At 50.9% G+C, this 22592-nt stretch overlaps 1 protein-coding gene across 1 annotated transcript in view; it reads left to right on the top strand.

The window, feature by feature from the left end:
- Window positions 1-22592, top strand: part of SAFB2 (scaffold attachment factor B2) — a 32791-nt gene that overhangs the window by 7358 nt on the left and 2841 nt on the right. The window contains exons 5-17 of the mRNA XM_027049266.1: window positions 615-677; window positions 1612-1639; window positions 2557-3067; window positions 3494-3543; window positions 4085-4185; window positions 8829-8978; window positions 9068-9180; window positions 13600-13730; window positions 14937-15028; window positions 17711-17847; window positions 19334-19624; window positions 20501-20641; window positions 21839-21881. Of these exons, the coding sequence (XP_026905067.1) occupies window positions 615-677; window positions 1612-1639; window positions 2557-3067; window positions 3494-3543; window positions 4085-4185; window positions 8829-8978; window positions 9068-9180; window positions 13600-13730; window positions 14937-15028; window positions 17711-17847; window positions 19334-19624; window positions 20501-20641; window positions 21839-21881 (1851 nt within the window). The remainder of the gene's footprint in view (window positions 1-614; window positions 678-1611; window positions 1640-2556; window positions 3068-3493; window positions 3544-4084; window positions 4186-8828; window positions 8979-9067; window positions 9181-13599; window positions 13731-14936; window positions 15029-17710; window positions 17848-19333; window positions 19625-20500; window positions 20642-21838; window positions 21882-22592) is intronic.

Raw genomic sequence — 22592 nt, forward strand, 5'->3', positions numbered from 1 at the left:
CCCGTAGGAGGAAGTGCCCAGTGGATGTTGTTTTTAAAGGTATTGTTACCAAGGGAAAGTGGAGAAGTGTGAAGTTTTCCATTTTCCTTTTGAGTTCTGCTCTGGAAAAATGTCTGGGTCATGTATGTGGACCAGCAGTAAATAGAAACTGCCTGGGAAATGACTTGTATGTTTGTGGGCCAGCACTGACAGCAGCCACCTTGTGTGAGACCCTGTCAGAGGAGGCAGGGAGGCCAACGATAAACTGAATAATCCAATGGTGAACTACCCAGTGGCACTAGCAGGTGGCGGCGGGCGCTAAGAGGGAAGCAGACATGTAAGTCACTTAGAAACTGGTGAGGTATGGGGTGCCTGGGTGGCTCAGTCGGTTGAGCATGTGACTTCGGCTCAGGTCATGATCTCATCAGTTGATGAGTTCGAGTTGTGCTGACAGCTCAGAGCCTGGAGCCTGCTTCAGATTCTGTCTCCCTCTTTCTCTGCCCCTTCCCTGCTCACGCTCTGCCTCTCTCTGTCTCAAAAATAAACAAACATTAAAAAAGCAACTGGTGAGGTATGTAGGCCTTGACCTTCATAACTCTGTCTCCATTAAGCGGTCTTCCATTTTTGTCTTTCAGGTGGATGGGGAGGGCTTCGAGAATACTTTGGATGCTTCATCATTGGACTTCAAAGTACCTCCGGTAAGTTACCACCTGCTTGTGCGTGGTTGGAAACATCAGGCGAATGTTTAATATTCCATAGTGAAGAAGGATGTGCGTCTGTAAAAAATTGATTTGAACACTGATTTTGAGCCAAAGTGCTTGGAGTAAGAGGTTAAGCCAAACAAGTTACAGTCTTGCTTTTTGTATTCTACTGGGGGCATGTTAATAACCAAAAAGAAAGTAACTAGAAAAGAAAAGAAGTTCATCAGGGAGAAGGCAATAAAAACTCCTGAAAGGCTTCCCGGAGGAGCCCAACCCAAATTGAGGTCTGACACGTAGGTCAGGAGTTAATCCAGAGAAAGGGGAAAGAGGACTTTGGGCCCAAAGGGAGAATGGCTGGTTGTAGGGGTGGAGGATGCAGGAGTGAGACTGCAGACGTTGGTGGGCCTGACTACCCCCATCTGGGGTCAGGGAAACGATTTGGCCCGCTGTCTTAAGTACAGTGGGGAGCCAGGGAAAGGATTTGAGAAAACAGATGGTTTTGTTGACAGGTTCCAGTGATAAATAACAGCTTCTTTGGAGAGAACTAGATCTTACTCAAATCTGGCATGATGTATAAAGCAGTAGTCGACTGTGTGACCTCTCACTGTGGCAGTTGTTGCCCTCTCCAGAGGCCCTTCGGTCAGCTCAGACTTGGGTGGGGTGGCCACACCCTCCCCGGGGAATTCGAATAGGCCAAGTGTCACTGCTGCCTGCCAGGCTTTGCTGGGGAGAAAGAAGCCAGCAAAATGGGTTTGTTCTCATGGAAATCATCCTAGAATGCAACACGGTGTCTTGACTGGAACCACTGGGGAAAGTCGTTTGAAACAGGCATTTATTCACACTTGATTGAAGCTGTGTCTGCCAGGGAAAGGTATCTGCCCTGTTTCTAAGTGCCTTGTGGATTTTTTTCTCTTTTCTTTTTTCAAAATAGGATATTGAAGAACCTCTCTTGGAGCCAGGTACTGATAAGAGAAACACGACAGTTAATGGTTTGAAAGTTTTCCCACTCTTGTTTTTCAAGCTGTCTATATATTCTAAGCTGTGTATGGTCATGTAAATTATTTTAATGGTGGACAATCCAGATCGTACGAGGATCAGAGATTGGAAACCCACTCGTATCACCAGATCTGTGGAAGTGCCGTTCTGGTTTCTGGAGGTCAAATATATTTGGTGAGATGTAGTGATTATTTTCATCTCTCTAACCACGTAGAGTGGCATTTTAAGTAATTTCCCCCTGTGATTCTTCCATGTGTTTCTACACATGAAACAGATCTTGTGATATTTTGCCCCAGTCTTTCTGAGTGATAACAGTTAAGGCAGGATAAAAAGCAGTTGTCAGGGCACTTTTAACCCGAGAAGTGACTGGATTCTAGAAGAGGAAACAGTTTCTTCAGGAAAATTTCCAACGTGTCACTCCCCTTCCGGACTGCGTGTCCATCTCCTGCCGTCGGAAGAGATTCTGGGTTTCATGTCGGACTGTCCCGTTAAAAGAAATTCGAAGAAATTTGGAAACTGAGCTGTCGTCAAACGGTGATCGCATTCGGTTCCGCACCTCGGACACTGGGAAAATAAGTCGAAGACCCACACTTGAACAAAAACCTGACGAAGACTGTCGAGAAGCAGCCACGTGGTTGTAGGTGTTTAAATCTGTGGGGGCCTTTTCTCTTCCATGTAGCGTAGCGGCTTACTGTAGCAGTCGGTTGGAGCGCAGGTAGTGTAACCAGTGTAACTTTGTGTACCCGCGGGTTTTCCAATCTCTGTGTAGCTAGCGGTTCTCTTCGTGTTAGCGTGGCAGCCGTGCCGGTTCCGCATTTGTGATTGCTTTATTTCCCTGGTAATTAAACCTTGTGCCATTCTATTCCTGTTAAATCCGTAGAAAATGAGAAAATACTCGACATTTTGGGGGAAACTTGTAAATCTGAGCCAGTAAAAGAAGAAGGTTCCGAGCTGGAGCAGCCCTTTGCACAGGATACAAGTAGCGTGGGGCCAGACAGAAAGCTTGCGGAGGAAGAGGACCTTTTTGGCAGCGCCCATCCGGAGGAGGGTGACTTAGATTTGGCCAGCGAGTCAACAGCACGAGCTCAGGCGAGCAGGGCAGACACCCTGTTAGCGGTAGTGAAAAGGGAGCCCGTGGAGCAGCCGGGCGATGGCGCGCGGACGGACTGTGAGCCTGTAGGGCTAGAGAAGCCAGTTGAGCAGAGTAGTAAAGCCTCAGAGCACACGGAAGCCTCTAGCGAGGAGGTCGCGGAAGCGCCCCAGGAAGCCTCAAGCCCAGACCCCAGAGATAGCAAAGAAGACGTGAAGAAGTTTGCTTTTGAAGCTTGTAATGAAGTCCCTCCGGCTCCTAAAGAGTCCTCAGCCAGTGAGGGCGCTGATCAGAAAATGAGGTTTGTTTTTTCTCAGTTTTAGACCAGACGCTATCTCCTTTTCATTGGTCATTTAATGACACACATAAGCTGTTTTTTCTGCAATTGGCCAGCCAGACTGATGCAATTGTAGTTTACTTCTAAACGATGTTTTATATCTCTCTGTGTATTTTTAATGGGTGAACCTATTTCTTTTCTTTTTCTCAACCTATTAACGGTTGTGTTTTTAAATTGTTAACTCTTATCTTCGGTTAAATCCAATTGACTTTTAAGAATCTGACATTGTATTTTGGGGGTCAGATTTCCTATAAAAGCTTGCAAAGGTGTCTTAAAATTTTATTTCAGACTAATTTTCTGGTAGGTATTCAGTTTTAGCACATACCATATTTTTAATTTAGTTCTCTTTCATTTTTTTCCTGTGTGAGTAACATTAACTTTTGTCTCTAGCTCTTTTAAGGAAGAAAAAGATATAAAGCCAATCATTAAAGATGAAAAAGGTATGATTTAACTTATGTGGCAGGGAGCCGCCTGTGGATCCCTTATTTCGGGAGGGAGGGGCCTACAGGTACCCACATTTGGGATCCAGTAGTTGGTTTGATTGAGGATTACCGGAAGTTCCATCTAGCGGTATCTTGAGAGACTAGATGTAAATGTTGGTGAGCTTCTGTGGTTTCTGTCTCTGTCGTGGGTGTCATTTATGAGATACTGAAAGTCTGACTGCACTGCGTCCTATTCTCATCCTGTTCTGCCCATTATAATAATGGGACAGGGTTGTAGAAACTGCCATCTTGGGTGAGAATTGGGCACCAGTAGTCATTTCCATTTGTAACTGACGTGGACCTGAGGATTCCTTGAGTAAGGAAGCCGTTTCCGCAGTCCGTATTTTTGGTCTTCCGTGTGTTGGCAGTAATTACGTTCCTAAACCAGAAGAGTTGAAATTGGATGTGGCTGGGGTTTAAGAGAGGGCCACGTTCTGAGGCACGCCGTGCTTCCTGTTAGGCCTGGAGGCAAAGCCTGATCCTTTCCCTCCTGCCCCAGGTCGTACCGGAAGCAGCTCTGGCAGGAACCTGTGGGTCAGTGGACTGTCCTCCACAACTCGAGCGACAGATCTGAAGAATCTATTCAACAAGTATGGAAAGGTACGTGCTCCCTTAACGTCCTGCCACCCAGCCTCTATTTGGCATTAAAAAATAAGCTCAGAGTTTGGGGAGTTCTTTTTTCTATCATTAATCTGGTCGGTGGTCTTTTTTGTTTTTTTGGGCTTGTGTATTTCTACATGTGTGTGTACGTGCACACACACATGTGTATGGAAAACAGAACCCCACAAGGTAGTGGGCCTTGTTTCCCAGTTGAGAGTGGGGAACAGCCAACAGGTAGTTCGTTGTGTCACAGAAAACGTATGTAAATAGCTGCAGTCTAAACGTTGCTGTGGTTCATTCTAACTTGTCTTGAAGAAACTGCTGTTTTTGTGGCCCATGTACAACTTAAAAGCTGGCATGCTGGATTTTTTTCCTGAACAGTAAGTGACGAGTTAACTTTATATATTCCGGCGTTTTTAAACCTATAGTTCAAAAACTGGAACACGATAGTGGTTTAAAAATATATCAACTAATACGCTGTCCACAGGGGCAGGAAGAAAATAATACAATTTAGAAGCCTTCTGAGGACTCGAGAACATTTAAAACCGATTTCCATCATCCTGGAATTAGATAGTGAAGCCGTCTCATTTTAGGGCAGGAGGACTGCCCTGGTCTTGTGGGTGCCTGTGGGGAGTGGCCCTCCAGGGGGGCAGCAGGTGTGGGGTTCCCCCCCCCCCCCCCCCACACACCCCAGCATGGAGAAGCTGCCGGGAGTCCAGGCGGAGCTTCACAGATGTCCTGGATGCCCTGGGCCTGTCTTTGCTCAGGTCTGTGCCCCTGACTAGACGTCAGCAAATGTGTCAGTGACTTAAGTGGACAGGACCCAGAAGCAGTGTCTGGTAGATGAATTTTTCTTCACAGTGAATGTCTTTCACAAGGGCTTCAAACTGACAGCGTAACCTATTCGTCGGTTATTTACTTGACTTAGACACCAATTATGAAGCCTAACAGCACATAGAAGGTCACGTCCTCATAGGTCTTAACAGTCTGATGGGGAAATCATTGAAGAAGTAAATACAACAGGGGTGCTTGGGTGGCTTCAGCTCAGGTCATGATCTCACGGTTTGAGTTTGAGCCGTGCATCGGGCTGGGCTCTCTGCTGTTAGCACAGAATCCGCTTCAGATCCTCGGTCTGCCTCTCTCTGCCCCTCCCCTGCTTGCTTGCTCTCTCTGAAGAGTAAACGTTGAAAAAAAAAGTAAACATAGCCTAAACGATGGGTTTATTCAGAGAAGTTAACAGCATGCCATCAGCGTTTCGGAGGGACACCAGATTTAGATGTGGGTCTGGGGTTTGGCGCACCTTGCCGAGTAAGTGCTGTTTAAGTGAGGCCTGGGTGATTCTGGAGTTGACCTTGCCCACAGGTCTCAGCTGTGGACTAGAGCGGTGGCACGGAGGCCCTGTGGTGGGATAAGTCTGTATTTTGGATCAACTAATCGGAGGCTGCTGTGGGGGGCAGAGGGCAAGGCCAGGGGACAGGGACAGGTGAGGTTGTCTTGGATTCTGCTCTCGTGGCCATCAGAAGCGATGTCCTTGCAAGGGTACTTAGTTTGGTGGGGAAGTCACGTGACCCCACAATTGGCTCGGCCCCTTGACCTTGAGGAGAGTGAAGTATGGGAAATTCGTCTGAGAGAAGTGACATCTGTCCCCTTCAGAAAGTCCCCTTTGGCCCTGTGTGAGGTGCTCTGGACGGAGCGGGGCTCTCCTCTACTGGGAGAGCAGTGCTGCTCCACACCTGCGGGCGGGAGCACGGACCCCCGAGTCTGCTGCGAACCTAGAGATGATGGAACGTTCCTCCACCCCACCCCCACCATCATCACACAGGTGGGGACGTTGAGGTCCGCAGAGAGGAGAGGACTTGCTCACGTTGACCTGAATCAGGTGGTCGGGGCCAGACTCAGGGCTCTGCACTCGAGTAGGTGCGGGCTCTCCCCTCGGGTCTCTGCACATCCCATGGGAACATTCACGTGTAACACGAGCACGAGCATAGTGGAGTTTGAGTCTGCTATGGCTCTGTCTTCTCTCTGACCTATTTCTTGGCCTCATTGCTTCTCTTGCTGCCTTTTGCATTGAGTGCTTTTTATGATTTGTTCTGCCCTAGCTGTAACTCGTGTATGGGACTAGTGTTACTGTGGCCTGGTTTCTGGAGGTTGTAAAATTTAGTTGTTTATTTGAGTTTTTTCTTGTTTCTTGATGTGGACTTCCATCACCGTGAACTTCACTCTTCACTGCTTTTGCTACATGCCATAATTATTGTGTGGTGTATTTACTTTTCGTTTGTTTCAAGGTATTTTTTTTTTTTTTCTGACTCTTTTTTTTCACTTATTGGTTGAACTATAACATTTCTCTTTGGTAGCCGCATTTAGGAATTCTGTTCCAAGGTTCCACTTGGGGTGCCTGCGTGGCTCGGTCAGTTAAGCGTCTGACTCTTGATTTTGGCTCAGGTCACGATCTCACGGTTCGTACGATCCAGCCCCACATCAGGCTGTGTGCTGACAGTGCGGAGCCTGCTTAGGATTCTTTCTCCCTCTCCCCTGTGTGTATTCCCCCCTCACCCCTCTTAAAATACATAAATAAACTTGAAAAAAAAAGACTCAATGTAGCCCAGTCTATCCCTTCAGTGATAATCTGGTTCCCTGGAGGCGTGCGAACCTTGTGACAGTGCACCGCCATTTTCCCTCCCAGCCTTTTTGGTCTTGCCATCGTGGTCTGTTTTCTATTTAATAACGCAGTACGTTATTGGCTTATTTACGTGTGTAATATGCTTTGTGCTTACACCTTAAAGAGGTGCATAAATAAGAAAAAACAGGGACTTTTCAGTTACCTACGTGTGTATCTGTTGAGGTGCTTTTTATTCCCTTTTGTTGACATCCAAGTTCCTGTTGGGTATTATTTTATTCTATCTTTAAACCTTCCTTAAGGTACAGGCTTGCCAGTGATAATTTCCACTGCTCTTGTGGGTCTGGGAATGTCATTCTTTTGCCTTCGTTTGGAAAACTCTGTTTGCCGGGTGCCAAATTCCAGGTTCCTTGATTTTTTTTTTTTTTTTTCCTCCTGGACAGCAGTGCTGCCTCCTTCCTTCCGGCTCATGTCATCTGACCTGTGGCTATGGGTCTCACCTTTGTTCCTTAGGGCACGGGTGTCTGTTTTCCTCTGGCTTACCTGTAAGATTCTGTTGATCACTGGCTTGGAGCGATTCGCTGCCGCGAATATTCTGGGGTTTCATCCACTAAGTTTTTCCTGTGCTTCTTGCCTTTGACGACCCATGCGCTATAGTAAAGCCTGCTGTTGCTGTGGTTTGTTTTGGCGTGTTTTGTCCTTTTTCCTCCATTTATTTCGAGTAGCTTCTGTTGCTATGTTTTCAAGTTCCCTTACCTTTTTTCTGCAGGGTCTGCTGTCCGTCTCCTCTGATGTATTTTCCAGCTCCAAAATTCCGGGTTGGGTATTTTCAAATACCTTCTGTATGTTTACCCGGCATGTTGAGTGGTTTCTCCAGCTTCTTGAGGGTTTAGGATATAGCCAAAATAATTTTAACATCGTTGTTGACTAATTCTGTTATGGAGTCACTTCTGGGTCTTTCTCTATTGGTTGGTTTGTTTTCTTCATTAGAGTCCCTTTCTGCTTCTGGGCCTGCCTGGTTATTTTCGATCAGACGTCAGACGTTGTGATTTACATGTATTCTAGTTATTCGTATGTCCCTATGAATGTTCTTGAGCTTTTGCTGGGACACAGTTCACTTATTTATTCCTCAGATTTGCTGTCTGGCTTTGTTAGGTCAGAGCAGGTTGGTTAGGTTAGTTCGGCTCGGGGGGGTGGCACCCTTCTGGCTTCTCAGCCTCGTGCCCCGGGAATTGCAAGCTTTTCCATTCCAGCTGCTGGGTTCACTCTGGAAAAAGTGAATCGTTTGAGGCCCTGATCAGCCCAGCCGTGGGGATTGCTTGCTCTCTTCTTACGGGTGGTTCTCTCGCCCCTGGCCGCCTGTGGGCTCCTCACAGGTGTGCGGCACCCCGCAGTGGTCTTTATGCGGCGCTGCCCTTGTCGATACTGGGCTCTCGCTGCCTCGATCGTTTCAGACGTTGACTTGTGCGCCGCTCCGGGATACCGCCCCTCACCCCTCCGCAGGCCGTCGCCCCTCTCTGCCCGTGGCCAGTTACTTCTGGGAAGTGAGCCCAGGCACCCATACGGCTCCGCGTGTCCTCTCTTGCAGGTCACCATCCCGTGTGGCCTGGTGTGCGGCGTCCGAAAACCCTTGTTGCCTGTTTTTCCTCTAGTTTTCTAGTTTCAGGCAGCCGGAGGGTAATTACTTGGTGCGCCAGCCTGTCTGGAAGTAGAAGTCCAGTTGGAGAAAATGATCCAAGTGGGAAGGACTTTTGATTAATTAATGAGTTGTGGTTGGTGAAGTTTAAATGTCTTTAGCTTTTCCTGTTTGTTTTTTGTCACTCCGAGGGCCGATCTTGCATCGAAAACAATTGTATTTTGATGGGATGGATTAGAACCACTTGCGTAACTAGTCCTGGAGAGCCACCAATTTGTGGAGAAGTAAAACGTAGTGGAAGTAATTCCGATGATCAATTAACTGCTCATCAGTTTTGACAGATTGTGTGGTGATCTGTGCGGGAGAATAAGCGTGCCCTTTCTCGTGAAGGTTGTCGGGGCCAAAGTGGTGACCAACGCCCGCAGTCCTGGAGCTCGGTGCTATGGGTTTGTCACCATGTCGACATCTGATGAGGCTACAAAGTGCATCAGCCATCTCCACAGAACTGAGCTTCACGGAAGAATGATCTCCGTCGAGAAGGTGAGGCCGTTCTTGCCTGCCGTAACCCACGGAGCCGACAAGCGAGAAGACCTGGACCGTGAGCCATTTCTATCCGTCTTGTGTTTTAGGCCAAAAATGAACCGGCTGGGAAAAAGCTGTCCGACAGAAAAGAGTGTGAAGTGAAGAAGGAAAAACTAACTAGTGTTGACAGACATCATCCCGTGGAGATCAAAATTGAAAAGTAAAGTGGTGATTTCAAACCTTTCTCAGGGCGCCCGGGGGTCTCAGTCAGTGGGGCGTCCGACTCTTGATCTCAGCTCAGGTCTTGATCTCACGGTTGTGAGTGGAAGCCCTGCATTGCCTTTCTCTTAACTTTTCTCTTGGGAGTGGGCGGGAAGAGGGCAGGTGACAGCCACAGGGTCATTCCTCCTCTCCAAGGACAGCCTGCCTCTCCAGCTTCTCACTGAAGTGTCCGATTTGTGCATCTTGCTGCCACTTGAGTATTGTTTCTGTAAAGCTGTCGAGTGAAGTAACGCGTAACTGTAAGAAACGTGTTCGGAGGATCCTTAATAAGCGTTTGTGTCTAAACAACTTAGTAATCTGTTGGGGAAAAAAATGACACGCAACATGGAAGAATAATAATTTTGTACTTTTTTTAAGTTTGTTTATTTTGAGAAACAGACCGTGCCAGTGAGGGAAGGGCGGGGGGGGGGGGGGGGGTGTGGTTGGTGAGAGAGAATCCCAGGCAGGCTCCGCTCTGCCACTGCAGAGCCTGACGTGGCGCTTGAACCCATGAAGCTGTGAGGTCATGACCTGAGCCGAAACCAAGAGTCGGACACTTAACCGACTGAGCCACCCAGGCGACCCGAAAGAGTGATTTTTATTTCACTGTTAATGTTCTGGGTCCTTGCACAGTCTCTCAAACCTTGGAATCGTTTCCTGATCCAGACTGGTTTTCGTTCAGTTCCTGCTTTTTATCACAGCCACTTTTAAAAAACGTAGCGTCATCCAAAGGAATGTAACCTGAACTAGTACCGAAAAGAATATCGTCGAGCTAGTAGTTTGTGCGGTGTCTGACCACCGTCAGGTATTACCGTGTCCCTCAAAAATATCTGGTACCTCAGGGCACCTGTGAGTTCACTGTGGCACCCTGAGGGGTACCTTGGCACAGAAGTTGGGGAACTGTGGGTCTGGATGCCATCTATGAAGGAGGTGATTTGTATCTTTAACCAAGATGGAAATAGGGACAGACGGGTCATTCAGAGTAGGCATTGCTTGCTTACAAATTTTCTCAAAGTTAATAGGTTTATCTCCTGGAGGAGGTAGGCTTCCGTGAGGTGCTTGATGGTGGTACAGTTCTCAGTGCCCAGCACGGTGCGTTCATATTGTCTGTGCAACCTTCTTGCACACCTGGGGCCATTCTCCCTGCAGATTGAACCCGTTGCTGAGAAATCTGTCCGTCTCAGTGATTCAGTTTTGCCTTTGTTTTTTATGTTAAGAAAATGGACGTCGAGCGAAGGTGCGGATATCGTTAACGCTCCTAAGTTCAACTCCATTTTTAACAGTTTAATTGCCGCTCTTCATTCCAAATTAGTCTGTAGACCCGTGAGTACTAGGTGTCAGAGTAGCCTTCGTGTATTTACAAGCGAGACCAGCAATTCTGTCAGCAGCTTCTCCAAAGAGACCTGTTCTGTCCGCAATTCTAAAACCGTATTTGTCAGATATCGGTAGCTGTTCAGAATTCTTGGTCTTCTTGGTGTTTGGAAATCCATTTCCCTCAGTGATTTTTCTGACCACCCAGTGAGATGTGTCTGGACGAAAGGAGGGGGCTAATAACTGGCTAGCGTGCATCGGGTGGTTCCCTTGGTCCCTGGAAGAGTTTCGTGTCGCAGAGGGAGCAGGCTCCGGGTCGGGGACTGCCCGGCTGAAGGGCACACAGAGCAGCCCAGCTAAGAAGTGACAAGGCCAGGGTTCGGTAGCGGCGGGCAGTGAACTCGGGGCCGTTGACAGCCACGCTGCCTTGAAGTGATTTGACTGGGAGATTGAGGAATTCACAGTATGTTTGAACCACAGTTTTTTTCTTCCAGTGAACACCTTCATTAACCTTTCCTTTCAAGAATCTCTAGGTTCAGTAGGTAGTCTAAGCGAAGGAGAGAAACTTTTCCGAAGAAGTGGCTCGTCTTCACGGTCTCGGATGAGTGGTGCGTTTGCTGCGGTTGCCGTTTGGAAAGCACACGCACGTGTCCGGCACCAGCCCCTGCCCGAGGGTGGCCCCTTCCCGTGTGTCCCTCCAGCCTTTTTGTGTCCGTATGCATTCGTGTTTTCGAAATTACATTTTTAACTTTCGTTACCGAGAGGTTCCTCTGCGTGCGGGAGGTGCCGCGTGAGTACAGGACAGCGGGAGGGGTCTCCTCGGAGAGAGAAGGCACCACCATGGGATAGCGCGGGCCGTGCGTCACCCGTGATTCGTCACGGCTTTATCTGGAGTCACGTAGTCACCAGAACGATTTCCGCCTCTGTCAGAAGGGAAGGGACATGGACTGCGTAGCCGTGGAAGGGAGCCACGTCTGTGTGTGTCCCCCGACACGGATGTGAGGTGAGACGCTGCGGTGCAGCGTTCTAGTGCCGTCCCGGTGACGCCAGGCCGTGAGGCTACCCAGGCACCACTCAGCAGAGACACGGGCGGTGGAGCCCAGGGATGGTCAGGAAAGGCCCCGTGGTGGCCGTCACAGGGAAGTTCCTTGAGTAAGTTGACACACGTATGGTGTTTTGGGTTTTGGCTTTGTTGTTTTTGTGAAACCAATATGCTTTAAAAAAGAATTTTTTTTTTAATTTTTCTTTTAACGTTTTTACTTATTTTTGAAGGAGAGAAAGAGCATGAGCGGGGAAGGGCCAGACAGAGAGGGAGATGCGGAATCTGAAGCAGGCTCCAGGCTCTGAGCTGTCAGCCCAGAGCCCGATGCGAGGCTCGAACTCACGACCTGTGAGATCATGACCTAAGTCGAAGTCGGACGCTTAGCCGACTGAGCCATCCGGGTGCCACCCCCCCACACTTTTTTTTTTAAGCGTTTGTTTATTTTTGGGAGAGGGAGAGAGAGAAACAGGAGCAGGGAGAGAAGGAGACACAGAATCCAAATGAGGCCTCGGGCTCCTAGCTCTCAGCACAGAGCCCGTCACAGGGCTCAAACCCAGGAACCGTGAGATCGTGATCTGAGTCGAAGTCGGATGCTTAACTGACTGAGCCACCCAGGCACCCCCAAATAACAGGTCTTGATTCTAGTGCACACCATCAATTGTTGTGTGTATTTACATTTTCATAAATTTTAAATAGGGGCACCTCGGGTGGCTCAGTGGGTTGAGCTTTGGACTCTTTGTAAGTTTATTTTTAGCGAGAGTGTGAGCAGGGGCAGGGCAGAGGGAGAGAGAATCCCAAGCAGGCTTCTCGCTGAATGTGCCACCTGCTTAAAATTCTCTCCCTCTCTCTCTCAGCCCCTCTCTCCAGTTCACACGCTTAAGCTTGCTTGCACGTGCTCTCTCTCTCTCTCTCTCTCTCTCTGAAAAATTAAAATATAAAAATTAAACAAATTTTTTAAATGAGGTTTTCCTTAAAGCGTGAATATTATTTTAAAGACGACGTGCTGTGGAAGTTGAGGAGGGAGGAAGAGTGACCTTGGGAGAGGTTTCTCCAACAGGCTGAGCCCTGCCTGGGTTGTAGGGAAGACAGGGCAGGGACCTGGTCAGGGAACCCGAGGGGCCTGGCACACGGTGGGCATTTAAGGAGTGTGAGATTTGATCGCCCAAGATAACAGCGTTAGGGAGTAAGGGAGACAAGTTTGGGTGGCGACAAGGATTTATTTCACTGCTTAGAAAAAAGCTGCCTCCGGGTTGAAATGTGACAGCAGTTGCTGCACAAGCTGGGACGTAGCCTGCCATTTTAACTCCCCTACAATATGCAGAAATGACCGGGCGTGTTGTTACAGGCCCGTGGCCCGCTGCTTCGTGTAAGCCGCCACCTCCTGTCCTCATCCCATACCTCCACTCTATTTTATTTCATTTTTTTTTTTTAAGTTTTTTGTTAATGTTTCTTACTTCGAGAGCGAGAGAGAGAGAGAGAGTGTCTGAGCAGGGCAGCGGCAGAGAGAGAGAGGGAGACATAGAATCCGAAGCAGGCTCCAGGGTCCGAGCTGTCAGCACAGAGCCAGAAGCGGGTCTCCAACCCACAGACCTTGAGATCACGACTTGAGGGACACTCAACCGACTGAGCCACCCGGGCACCCCTCCATTCTATTTTATACTGTATTTGGAAAAAATGTTTTTTTCCACACACGGCGAAACACTTGAAATTAGTTTTTAACGCGCATTCGGACGTAGTTTCCCGTGTGTGTGCCCGTGAGCCGCTCTGCTATCCCTGGGCATCGAGCAGTTGGCAAAAATAGCCACAAGCCTGCAGTTCCGTCCTGACGGTTCTAGATGTGGCAGAGATCTCCCGGGGGAATGAGGGCTCTGCCTCTCAAGAGGATATTGTCCCTACCGCGGTTTCCTGAGAGTCGTGTCCGTCCGCCTGCCGCCAGGCTGGTTGGTTTTGTGTGCAAGTCTGAAGAGGTGTGAGCTGCCGCCCGAGTCCCAGGAACTCAAGTTTGGTAACCATGTTTTTCAACAGAACCGTGATTAAGAAGGAAGAGAAGTTGGAGAAAAAGGAGGAAAAAAAGCCTGAAGACATTAAGAAGGAAGAAAAGGAAGAGGATGAGCCGAAACCAGGACCTGCAAATCGGTCGAGAGTCACCAAATCAGGTGAGCAGAGCTTTCCACGTGCCCACAAGAAGGGAGGAGCTCAGTTGGGGGGGGGGGGACCGCGGGTTCTGTTGACAGGCGGCTCTGAACACATCACAGCCCCAGGGCGACGTGGCCTGGAGGAGCGTCTGGTGACGTCACACACGTGGGGACGCTCCCCCTGGTGACTTCTGCTCACTGGCAGCCCCGCGACTAGGCCTCTCGCTCTTCTGCGTAACATTTGGCGGGAGTGCAGACGGATGTGCGCGGGAGACACGTCCTGGTTCTTGAAACTGATTGGATGCGGTTATGCAGGCGTGTGATCAGGCTTCTTGCGTGCGTGTTAAAGGCAGATAGAGTCGAAACTGGAGATACGGTGCAAACTCAGAACCTCTGTACCCGTTGACGTAGCTGCACTTGGGGCGTGCCACCTCTTGACATTTTGTAAAGTTCATCGTGTTCCACGCCTTCAGCTTTGCATGAGGCTCCACGGAATGTCGTCTGGAAAAAATAAAACCAATTCTCCCTGTGCCTCCCTCCTCTCCTCCCCAATAAAACAAACAAAATTCAGCCATCTGGAGCATTGGAACTGGGTACAGCGCATTACAGAGCGTTACAAATTAGATCTTTGGCGTTTGGTGTAATTTACCGGCAGTCTCACGGGGAACGTGTTTTTAAAATGTTCCTCAAGTATGGCAAACCTCCCCAAATCAGGAATAGTCCTGGTGGTTAGAGTCTGGTTATTGTGTCATCGAGGGGAAGATTCTATTTGGAGGTCTTTATTGCTGTGGATGAACGAAGGGAAGCCCAACCGTCCGATTGCGATGAGGGCCTGAATTCTGCAGAGCGTTTCAGGATGTGGAGGAGAAAAAAAATCAAAATTGGTTCTCCTGGAGCTGCTAGGATTTAGCGCGAGGGTAAAGGAAGCTTGTGGGTTGGATGTGTGCGTGGCAGAACGCACCTTGGCTTAGATTTATGTTGCAAGATGTGAGGAAATCCCGGCCGCTTCATTCCAGGTGAGCAGAGACCTGGAGTGCCTCGTGTCGGTAGTGGGTGCTTCGTGTCAGAACAGGAAGGAGGAGGAGACACAGAGGCTCCAGAGGTTAGCGTTAGTCACTCGAGGGAGCCTGGCAGGCCCCCGGTCAGCCCATGTGCTGCCTGCTCTTCGGAAGTGGGGGCCTCAGCAGGTTTTCATGGATGGCTCGTTTTTTGTTTCTTTCCCTGAAGGAAGCAGAGGAATGGAGCGGACAGTCGTGATGGATAAATCGAAAGGAGAGCCTGTCATTAGCGTGAAAACCACAAGCAGGTCAAAAGAGAGAGTAAGTATTGCTTCTGCCATCTCAGGTCCAACTGATCTGAGGGTGGTTTAATGACCACTTTGATCTGCACTACGAACACAGCTTTGTTTCGCCTTTAAAATTTTAAGAGTTCTTTGATGTATTCAGAAGGCATATTATTAGCCGTTGGATGGTACGTACAGACACAAATATCCTACAACTTATTTCAAGACAGCACCGAATGTTTTCACTGCACACGATGTGTTGACCCCGATTCTCTGTCAGGTTACGCCATCTTCTGGAAGAATCGATTCCCAGAAAGCTGACCATTGGGTAGAATGGGCAGGACCCAGGCTGTTCAAGGCAGAAGGCAGGTTCTGCCCTTTGGTTAACCTAGTGGTAGCTGATGCATCGCTTTGGCCGATGCTTCATCTTCTGTGACGTTAACGAGAAAGAAAAATGGAGTCCGCTGGAAAATCGACTCACGTTGTCAGAGAGCGGACCCCCCATTTCTTAAGTGGTACATGTAGCTGGACCAGCTAGTGGTTCCTCGTTTTGTTTTTTCCACTCCGAAAAACAAACCCCTCTGCTCACCACCTGAAGGTTCCAGCTCAACCATTCATGAGAGCCGGCCCCTTCCAGTGAATGCCGAGCTAGCAGTATTCATCCAAGAACCGTTTGTGGTGCTGAGACTTATTTTTGAAATGAACGTTTGATTTTTAATCCATCCCTTCCTGACGTCATTTTCCTTTTGGGGTACGTGAAAACCGTAAAGACACTAAAATAGAAAAATCTCTCAAGGAAGCCTAGGTAAACCATAATCGCACCACCTAAGTAACTCTGACGTTAAAAAAATAAATAGTAACGTGCGCACGATGAGAACATTCAGATCTTCAGATCGTATAGGAGGATGACAACAGAAGCAGGACAGACAGAAGCCTCTTCGCTTTCACATGGACTCCTCGCACTTCCTTTCTTTTCTCTTCGAGAGAGAGAGTGCGAGTGGGGAAGGGGCAGAGTCGCAAGCAGGCTCCACGCTCGGCACAGAGCCCGACTGGGGGCTCAGTCTCCTAACCCGAGGCAAAACGAAGAGTCAGAGGCTCACCCAGCTGAGCACCCAGCGTGTACGCTGGATTTCGAAATAATAGTAGTTTCACAGGAAGTTGCAGAAATAGTACAGAGGTCCTGGGTGCCCTTCCCCCAGCTTTCCCCAGTGACTTCTTTTGTGTCACTGTAGCACAGTAGCGAGGCCAGGACGGTGACATTGGTATCCGGCGTGTATGTGCCTACGTAGTGCTAGGACTTTTCTGTTACTGGTGTGGACCGCTGTGAGCACCACCATCAAGATACAGGACTAGCCCGTCACCACAGAGATCCCCTGCCTGTCACACCCACGCCACCAGCCCACCTCCAGCCCTGGGAACACCGGTTGTCTGTTTCCCATCTCTGGAATGTTGTTGTTCTGAGAACGTGTACAGATGGAGTCGTGCAGCACGTGACCACAGCATGGTGACCTTGAGAGCCATCCGGGGTGCACAGGTGTTGTCCTTTCTCTTTAGGAAGCCGTGATCGTTTTAACCAGGCTCTTGGTTACGGATGCTTGGTTGTCTCTCGTCCCCTGCTGAGAACTGCTGTGGTGGGACATTTGTGTGCACACCCCTTGGCATACTGTGGGTTTCTAGGTGCAGAGGGACACGGATGTCATTCTTTGGGATGGGTGTTAGCAGAGTGCCCTTCCGGAAGGCAGCAGGATGCTACAGTCCGTGGCTGCGTCCGTCCGGTGCCCTGGCCGCTAGTAAGTGGGAGCTGGTGAGCCCAGGGCTCTGACCCCGAGACCCCGGTGCTGCGCTGGCCTCGGCACGAGGTTGCACCCTCACCTGGACACTTAGGGTGTCTGTCCCCCTGCCTTCTACCTACAGTGTGTGCGATCAGACTCCAGTCACTTTGCCCGTCTCCTCGACAAAGGGGGGTCATCGTGGTGCTTTGGGTTATGGATCTTTCTGTGATGAGATGGTCCTCTCTTTTTTTTGTTTTTTTTTTGGTAAAATTTCTGTTCAAAACTTCTGCCTGTCTTTCTCCCACCACCCACGAGGTAATTAAGAAAGTAAGCTAAGGAAATTTTTTTTAAATGTCTCCCAGGCCCATTCTCTAGAGACTCTGAGGCGGTGGGCCAGCAGGTAGCCCTGCGTTCTGAGCTATAAAAGCTTCCTGGGAGAGTGATCGTGGGCAGCTTGGGTGTCGTGGCCCCTGAAGGCCTCAAGCAGGAATAGGAGTCAGTAGTTAAGGTTTCGTGCCCTGTCCTGGAAATGAGAGTGGCACGGAAGTTGCCCGTTAATGCTCTGGAGCTGATGAGGAGCGCTCTTTTACGTTAAGCGTCTTTGACCTGTTCTGTTCGAAGGCTGCCTGCCTGAGGCCCGAGTCAGCGGCTGAGAAGTGTGGTCCGTCATGCAGCTGTGCATCCAGCATGCACGCGCCCCGTGGCTCTGTGAGGCCTTGTTCTAGACTACACATAGTCCTGGGCTCTGCCGCACTAAAGAAACCTGCCTGTAGGTTTTGTGGGGTGTCGTCCCCCCTTCCCCTTCCGTGACGCCCTTTGTTGGCAGGGCCTTCCCGGAAACCACGTGGGACAGAAGAATTTTTGTCTACCCTAGATACGCAAATGTAACTTTCACTGTGCGTCTGTTGGCATTTTTCTGGTGTTAACCGGCCAATTTTGGTAAACAGAGCTCCAAGAGTCAGGATCGCAAATCGGAAAGCAAGGAGAAGAGAGACATCTTGTCATTTGATAAGATCAAAGAGCAAAGGGAGCGTGAACGCCAGAGGCAGCGGGAACGGGAGATCCGAGAGACGGAGAGGCGGCGGTGAGTGGGTCCTGGCAGACTGGCCGGTTGGTGGGCTCCCCTGGGGGTGCTCGGCCTTTCTCCCTGAGCGGGTCTCCTGCCCGCCCAGGCTCGATGACTGCCTCGTGCGTCCCCGGAGACGGAAGGGCCAGGGTGGCGAGGGCCGGCGGTCAGCCTCGGCACGGCGATCGTCAGAGCTGGAGTCTGTCTGGCAGCACCTCTCCTGGCCCCTGGTGGGCCCCGGCACGTGGAGTGAGCTCAGCCACGCGTGGCTTTGGTGGGAGGGTCTCCAGTGTTGAGGTCTCGGTCTTCACTGCCAAACCGCACGTAGATAAGGTCCAAAGTGCGGCCAAGGGATGTGGTGCTTTTGTGAGAGGTGTTACTCAGAGGAGTAGCGTTCTCAGGCGGCCTCGGCCCCACGAGATGTTCTTTGCCACGCACACCTTTCTTCGTTTGTGGAAGTAGGCCTGCCGTTCCCAGTTTCGCCTTCTGCCGTTTTCCGTCCGTAGCCCCCTTGTCATCTTCCTTCACGTGCTGCTCGGCGGAACGAAAGCCTCACGCCTCACGCCGTGGTATCAGGAGGACTTGTCTGAGCGAAAGCGGGTCGTGTACAAAGTGCTCCGGTTGTGCTATATTTGCCTGCCCGAGTGGTGTGGTTCTGGTCTCTCTGCACATGTAGCTTTAGAAAGCAGAAGCACCATTCGGATGTCTTTTGTTTCCGACTGGCTCCCAACGGCTTTGGAGCCTTTCCGGTCGCTGAGGGCGGGCACGAGAAGTGACGGCGACTCCTTTCTGGGATGCAGAGGCGGTGTACCCTGTCCCCGTGTCCCCCTGTTCCTGCTCCCCCCCCCCCCCCCCCCCCCAGCTCCCAGGATGCAGGGGCCGGTGAGGAGACCTGGTGCCGGGCCGCATAGCATCGGCCCCTTTGCTCACGCCTAGCCCTCTGCTGGCCCCACAGTCCCCCAGGTCTGCTCAGAGGCTGTTTCGGGGCATCGCTCAGTTACTTGTTCCTCCGGGTCTTCTGTGCGCACGGCGGCTTTCGTAGTAGCACTTCCCCTCCGCTTTTCCCCCTCTTCTCCCTTGATTCAAAACAACTTTTTTTTAATGTTTGTTTATTTTTGAGACAGAGGGAGACAGAACATGAGTGGGGGAGGGGCATAGACAGAGACACAGAATGTGAAACAGGCTCCCGGCTCTGAGCCGTCAGCACAGAGCCCGACGCAGGCCTCGAACCCACGAACTGCGAGATCGTGACCTGAGCCGAAGCCGGACGCTGAACCCACTGAGCCCCCCGGGCGCCCCACTCTTCTCCCTTTAATGTGTGGCTTCGTCCTCCTGGCCTGGACGCCGGGCTGGGTCTCTTCGCCCCCTCCCTGCCTGCGCACCCTTGGCTTTGCTTCTGTGAGCAGGGAGAGTCCGGAGGTTAGGGTTCGTGGCCCAGCCCGGCGCGCGGTCACGGGTGTGTGCGCGGGGACGTCAGGGCGGCCTTGCGTGTGTGTCCCCGCAGAGAGCGGGAGCAGCGGGAGCGGGAGCAGCGCCTGGAGGCCTTCCACGAGCGGAAGGAGAAGGCGCGCCTGCAGCGGGAGCGCCTGCAGCTCGAGTGCCAGCGGCAGCGCCTGGAGCGCGAGCGCATGGAGCGGGAGCGGCTGGAGCGCGAGCGCATGCGCGTGGAGCGCGAGCGCCGCAAGGAGCAGGAGCGCATCCACCGGGAGCGCGAGGAGCTGCGGCGCCAGCAGGAGCAGCTGCGCTACGAGCAGGAGCGGCGGCCGGTGCTGCGGAGGCCCTACGACGACGGCCGGTGAGGACCCGGCTTCGGCTGCCCCCCTGCCCTGGAAAGTCGGGGCCCCTCTCCCACCGGATCCGGTGCCTCTGGACGCCGTCGCGGGGCTCTGCGGTGTTTGCCTGAGTTACTCGCAAAGTCTTGACGGTGGCCACTTGCTGAAGGGGTCGCCGTGCCGTGGCTTAGCAAGGCCTCCCGTTGCATCCACACTGTGGTTCCCGGTGGGGCGGTGGGTAGCCCGCGCTCACCGCGGCCGCCGGTCGGCCAGGGATGGGGAGACGCACTGGGCTGCACTCGGAAGAAGAAATTGCCTTCCCGTTCACAAAGTAGGTTTATTGGTCTCCAGCTCCTCTGAGCTTCTTAATTGACGGTCACCCATCACCCCACCACCCATGAGCCTAGTTTTCTGGTAAAAATCAGGAGGAAGATAATTGGATGCCATCCTGAGCCGTATGCAGTTCACTATCACCCGATCTAATTCCCTTTGCTTTTGCAAAAAAAACTCAGAGGGAGGTTCAGGTTACCATAGAAGACAGGAAGGTGAAAATGTGGCAACTCAGAATGCCATTCCAGAAGAATCAAATATTTCATTTCACTTGCATCTGAGCTCACGCGGGGATCAAGGTATTAACAGCCTTGTGATGCAATTAGCTCCCAGCAGCCCTCCTTTCAGGACTGTCAGAGGAGAATGCCGGCATGCCTCTTGGCAGTTTGGGGGATTTTAATTTATCAAATCAAAGCGGTAATGATTGAATGTTTAGAGATTAGCCCTGCAGGACATTTTAAATGATACCGGGTCTGGAGAGAGCTCCTCTCCCCACCTCCACCCCCTTCCCTGTTTCCCTCGTTCTCGCTCATAAATGCAATTCATATCCTTTTAAAAACAAAAAATAGGCGAGATGATGCTTATTGGCCGGAAGGAAAGCGTGTGGCCATGGAGGACAGGTACCGCCCAGACTTCCCTCGGCCCGATCACCGCTTCCACGACTTTGACCATCGAGACCGGGCCCAGTACCAGGACCACGTGGCTGACAGGTCAGCACCCACACCGTCTCCCGAAGCCACGGACACAGCCAACTGAGCCCGATGCAGGGATGGGTCTCTGTTCATTCTCTGATGTCTCATTTATTTGTGAGGCTCCTGCTGGCTGGCTGACCGGCTGCACGTGGGATTTAGAAGCACAGGCCTTGAGCAGGATGTTGGACTCGGGGCTCACTTAGGGTGTCCTCAGCTTGTATGGTGGGAAGGCCCTCCACTCCTTTCACTCGTTGCCCCCTTCACGGATCGGGGGCTTGGGGCGATTCCTGTGTCTCAGCGCCCCACGGCCCACTCTCTGGGCCTCACGGCTCCCCAGGGCTCTCGCTCAGCCTCTGCTCCTCCGCCTTGTCCCTCCTTGTTTTTATGGTGAGGATGCCGTTTACAGAAGTTTTCAGAAAGGCACCTGAGTCTGTGCAGGCAGGGCAGGCTGGCGTCCACATCCATGGGGTTCCCTGACTGACATGGGCTCCTGGGTTGGCATACTGTGTAAGAACTGACCGGACAACGTGGGAGAGTGTTTACTAGGCTGGCTGTTGTCTGAGAAGATTTTTTTTTTTTTTTTTTTTTTAGCTGGTTGCTTTGTCAGTGTCTTCTTAAATGAGAAATACATATATAGTTTATTAGAAAGGCAGCCCTCGATTTTCTAGTTTAAGAATTCTCTCTCTGGGGTTCTCATCATGGTCCCCTGGGCCGCATATCCCTGAACCATTTCTCCGTTCATTAGCTCTTCCATAAGGGAAGGGAGAGCGGGGGGGAGACGGGCTGAGAAGCCACTCATTTAATGAATCATGCCTGGAGTTGGTTTGAGAATCCTGTGAATCATATGTACTGACTGGGTCAAACCAGAGGTTAGGGATCCTCTAAAGGCTTCGTGTTAGACCCTAGATTTTGTCACCAGTCCAGATATATTAGTCTTTGGCTTCGTGGTGTGGGCCTCTGTTTCTGAGATCCCTCCAAGGGACTTTAGTTCAGTAAAATTTTTATTCCCACCTTCTTAGGATCCAGCTTCACTCCTACTCCCTGGAAGAAGGCTTTAGATGTAAGCCAGCTTTTTTTCACAGGCCAGCATATTACAGTTCTTACTTGGTGAAATAGAATAAGTACCCCAGTTGTGGAAAACTCTTGTGTGTGGCCTGCCGAAATGTTGTCTAGTGCCATCAGCAGCTGTCGGAATGAGATGTTTCCCTTTTGCAGGAGAGAAGGTTCAAGGTCAGTGATGGGAGAGCGAGATGGGCAAGTAAGTAAAACCCGACCCCAAGCCTGGGGGCACCCTGCTTTTGTGTTGGGGTGGGCGAGGGTGAGTGAAGTGTGCGTAATTGTTTTCTGATTACGGAGTTCTACGTGTGTTTCCAGTACGTAGGGTTTGTTTTTGTTCAGTTGGCTCTAGTAGATTGCAAGCATCTCTGGGTTGTCCACTTGCTTAGAGTGTCTTTGAGTCTCAGTATTGTGAGCTGCCCCACAATATCCCAAATGGGGGAGGCGTTTTGCCTGTGTTGGGGCGGGGGAGGGTTCCTGTGTCTCTGGTAATCTGCAGGTGCCCTGTGAGGGATGCTCAGAGAAAAGGGGAGCTCTCCAAGAGAGAGGTAGGGGATGGGCATCAGAATCATGCCTTTTTAAAATACTGGGGTGTTTTTTGAGGGAACATCATGCGATTATGTCTCGCTACAAAGACGTGCTGGGTTTTTGAGCACAGGATCGGTTGGCGGTTGGCCAGGGGCACGGAGTGGCTCCCGTCCTCAGCACCTGCCTCCAGTGTCACATAGACAGGCCTCTGCTGCCTCCATAGAATGGTGCGCACAGGGGTTTGAGGGCACTGCCTGTCCCGGGGTGTGGGAGGGGCCCTCCTGGCATCAGCAAGAAGGAAGTGTCCTGATTCTTCTGGGGAGGACTAAGTGACCCTCTCAGAGGACCCTTCAGCAGAGCCATCAAGTGCCATCAAGTGCAGGGC

The sequence above is a fragment of the Acinonyx jubatus genome, chromosome A2, assembly GCF_027475565.1.
Source record: "Acinonyx jubatus isolate Ajub_Pintada_27869175 chromosome A2, VMU_Ajub_asm_v1.0, whole genome shotgun sequence".
NCBI classification, from domain to species: Eukaryota; Metazoa; Chordata; class Mammalia; order Carnivora; family Felidae; genus Acinonyx; species Acinonyx jubatus.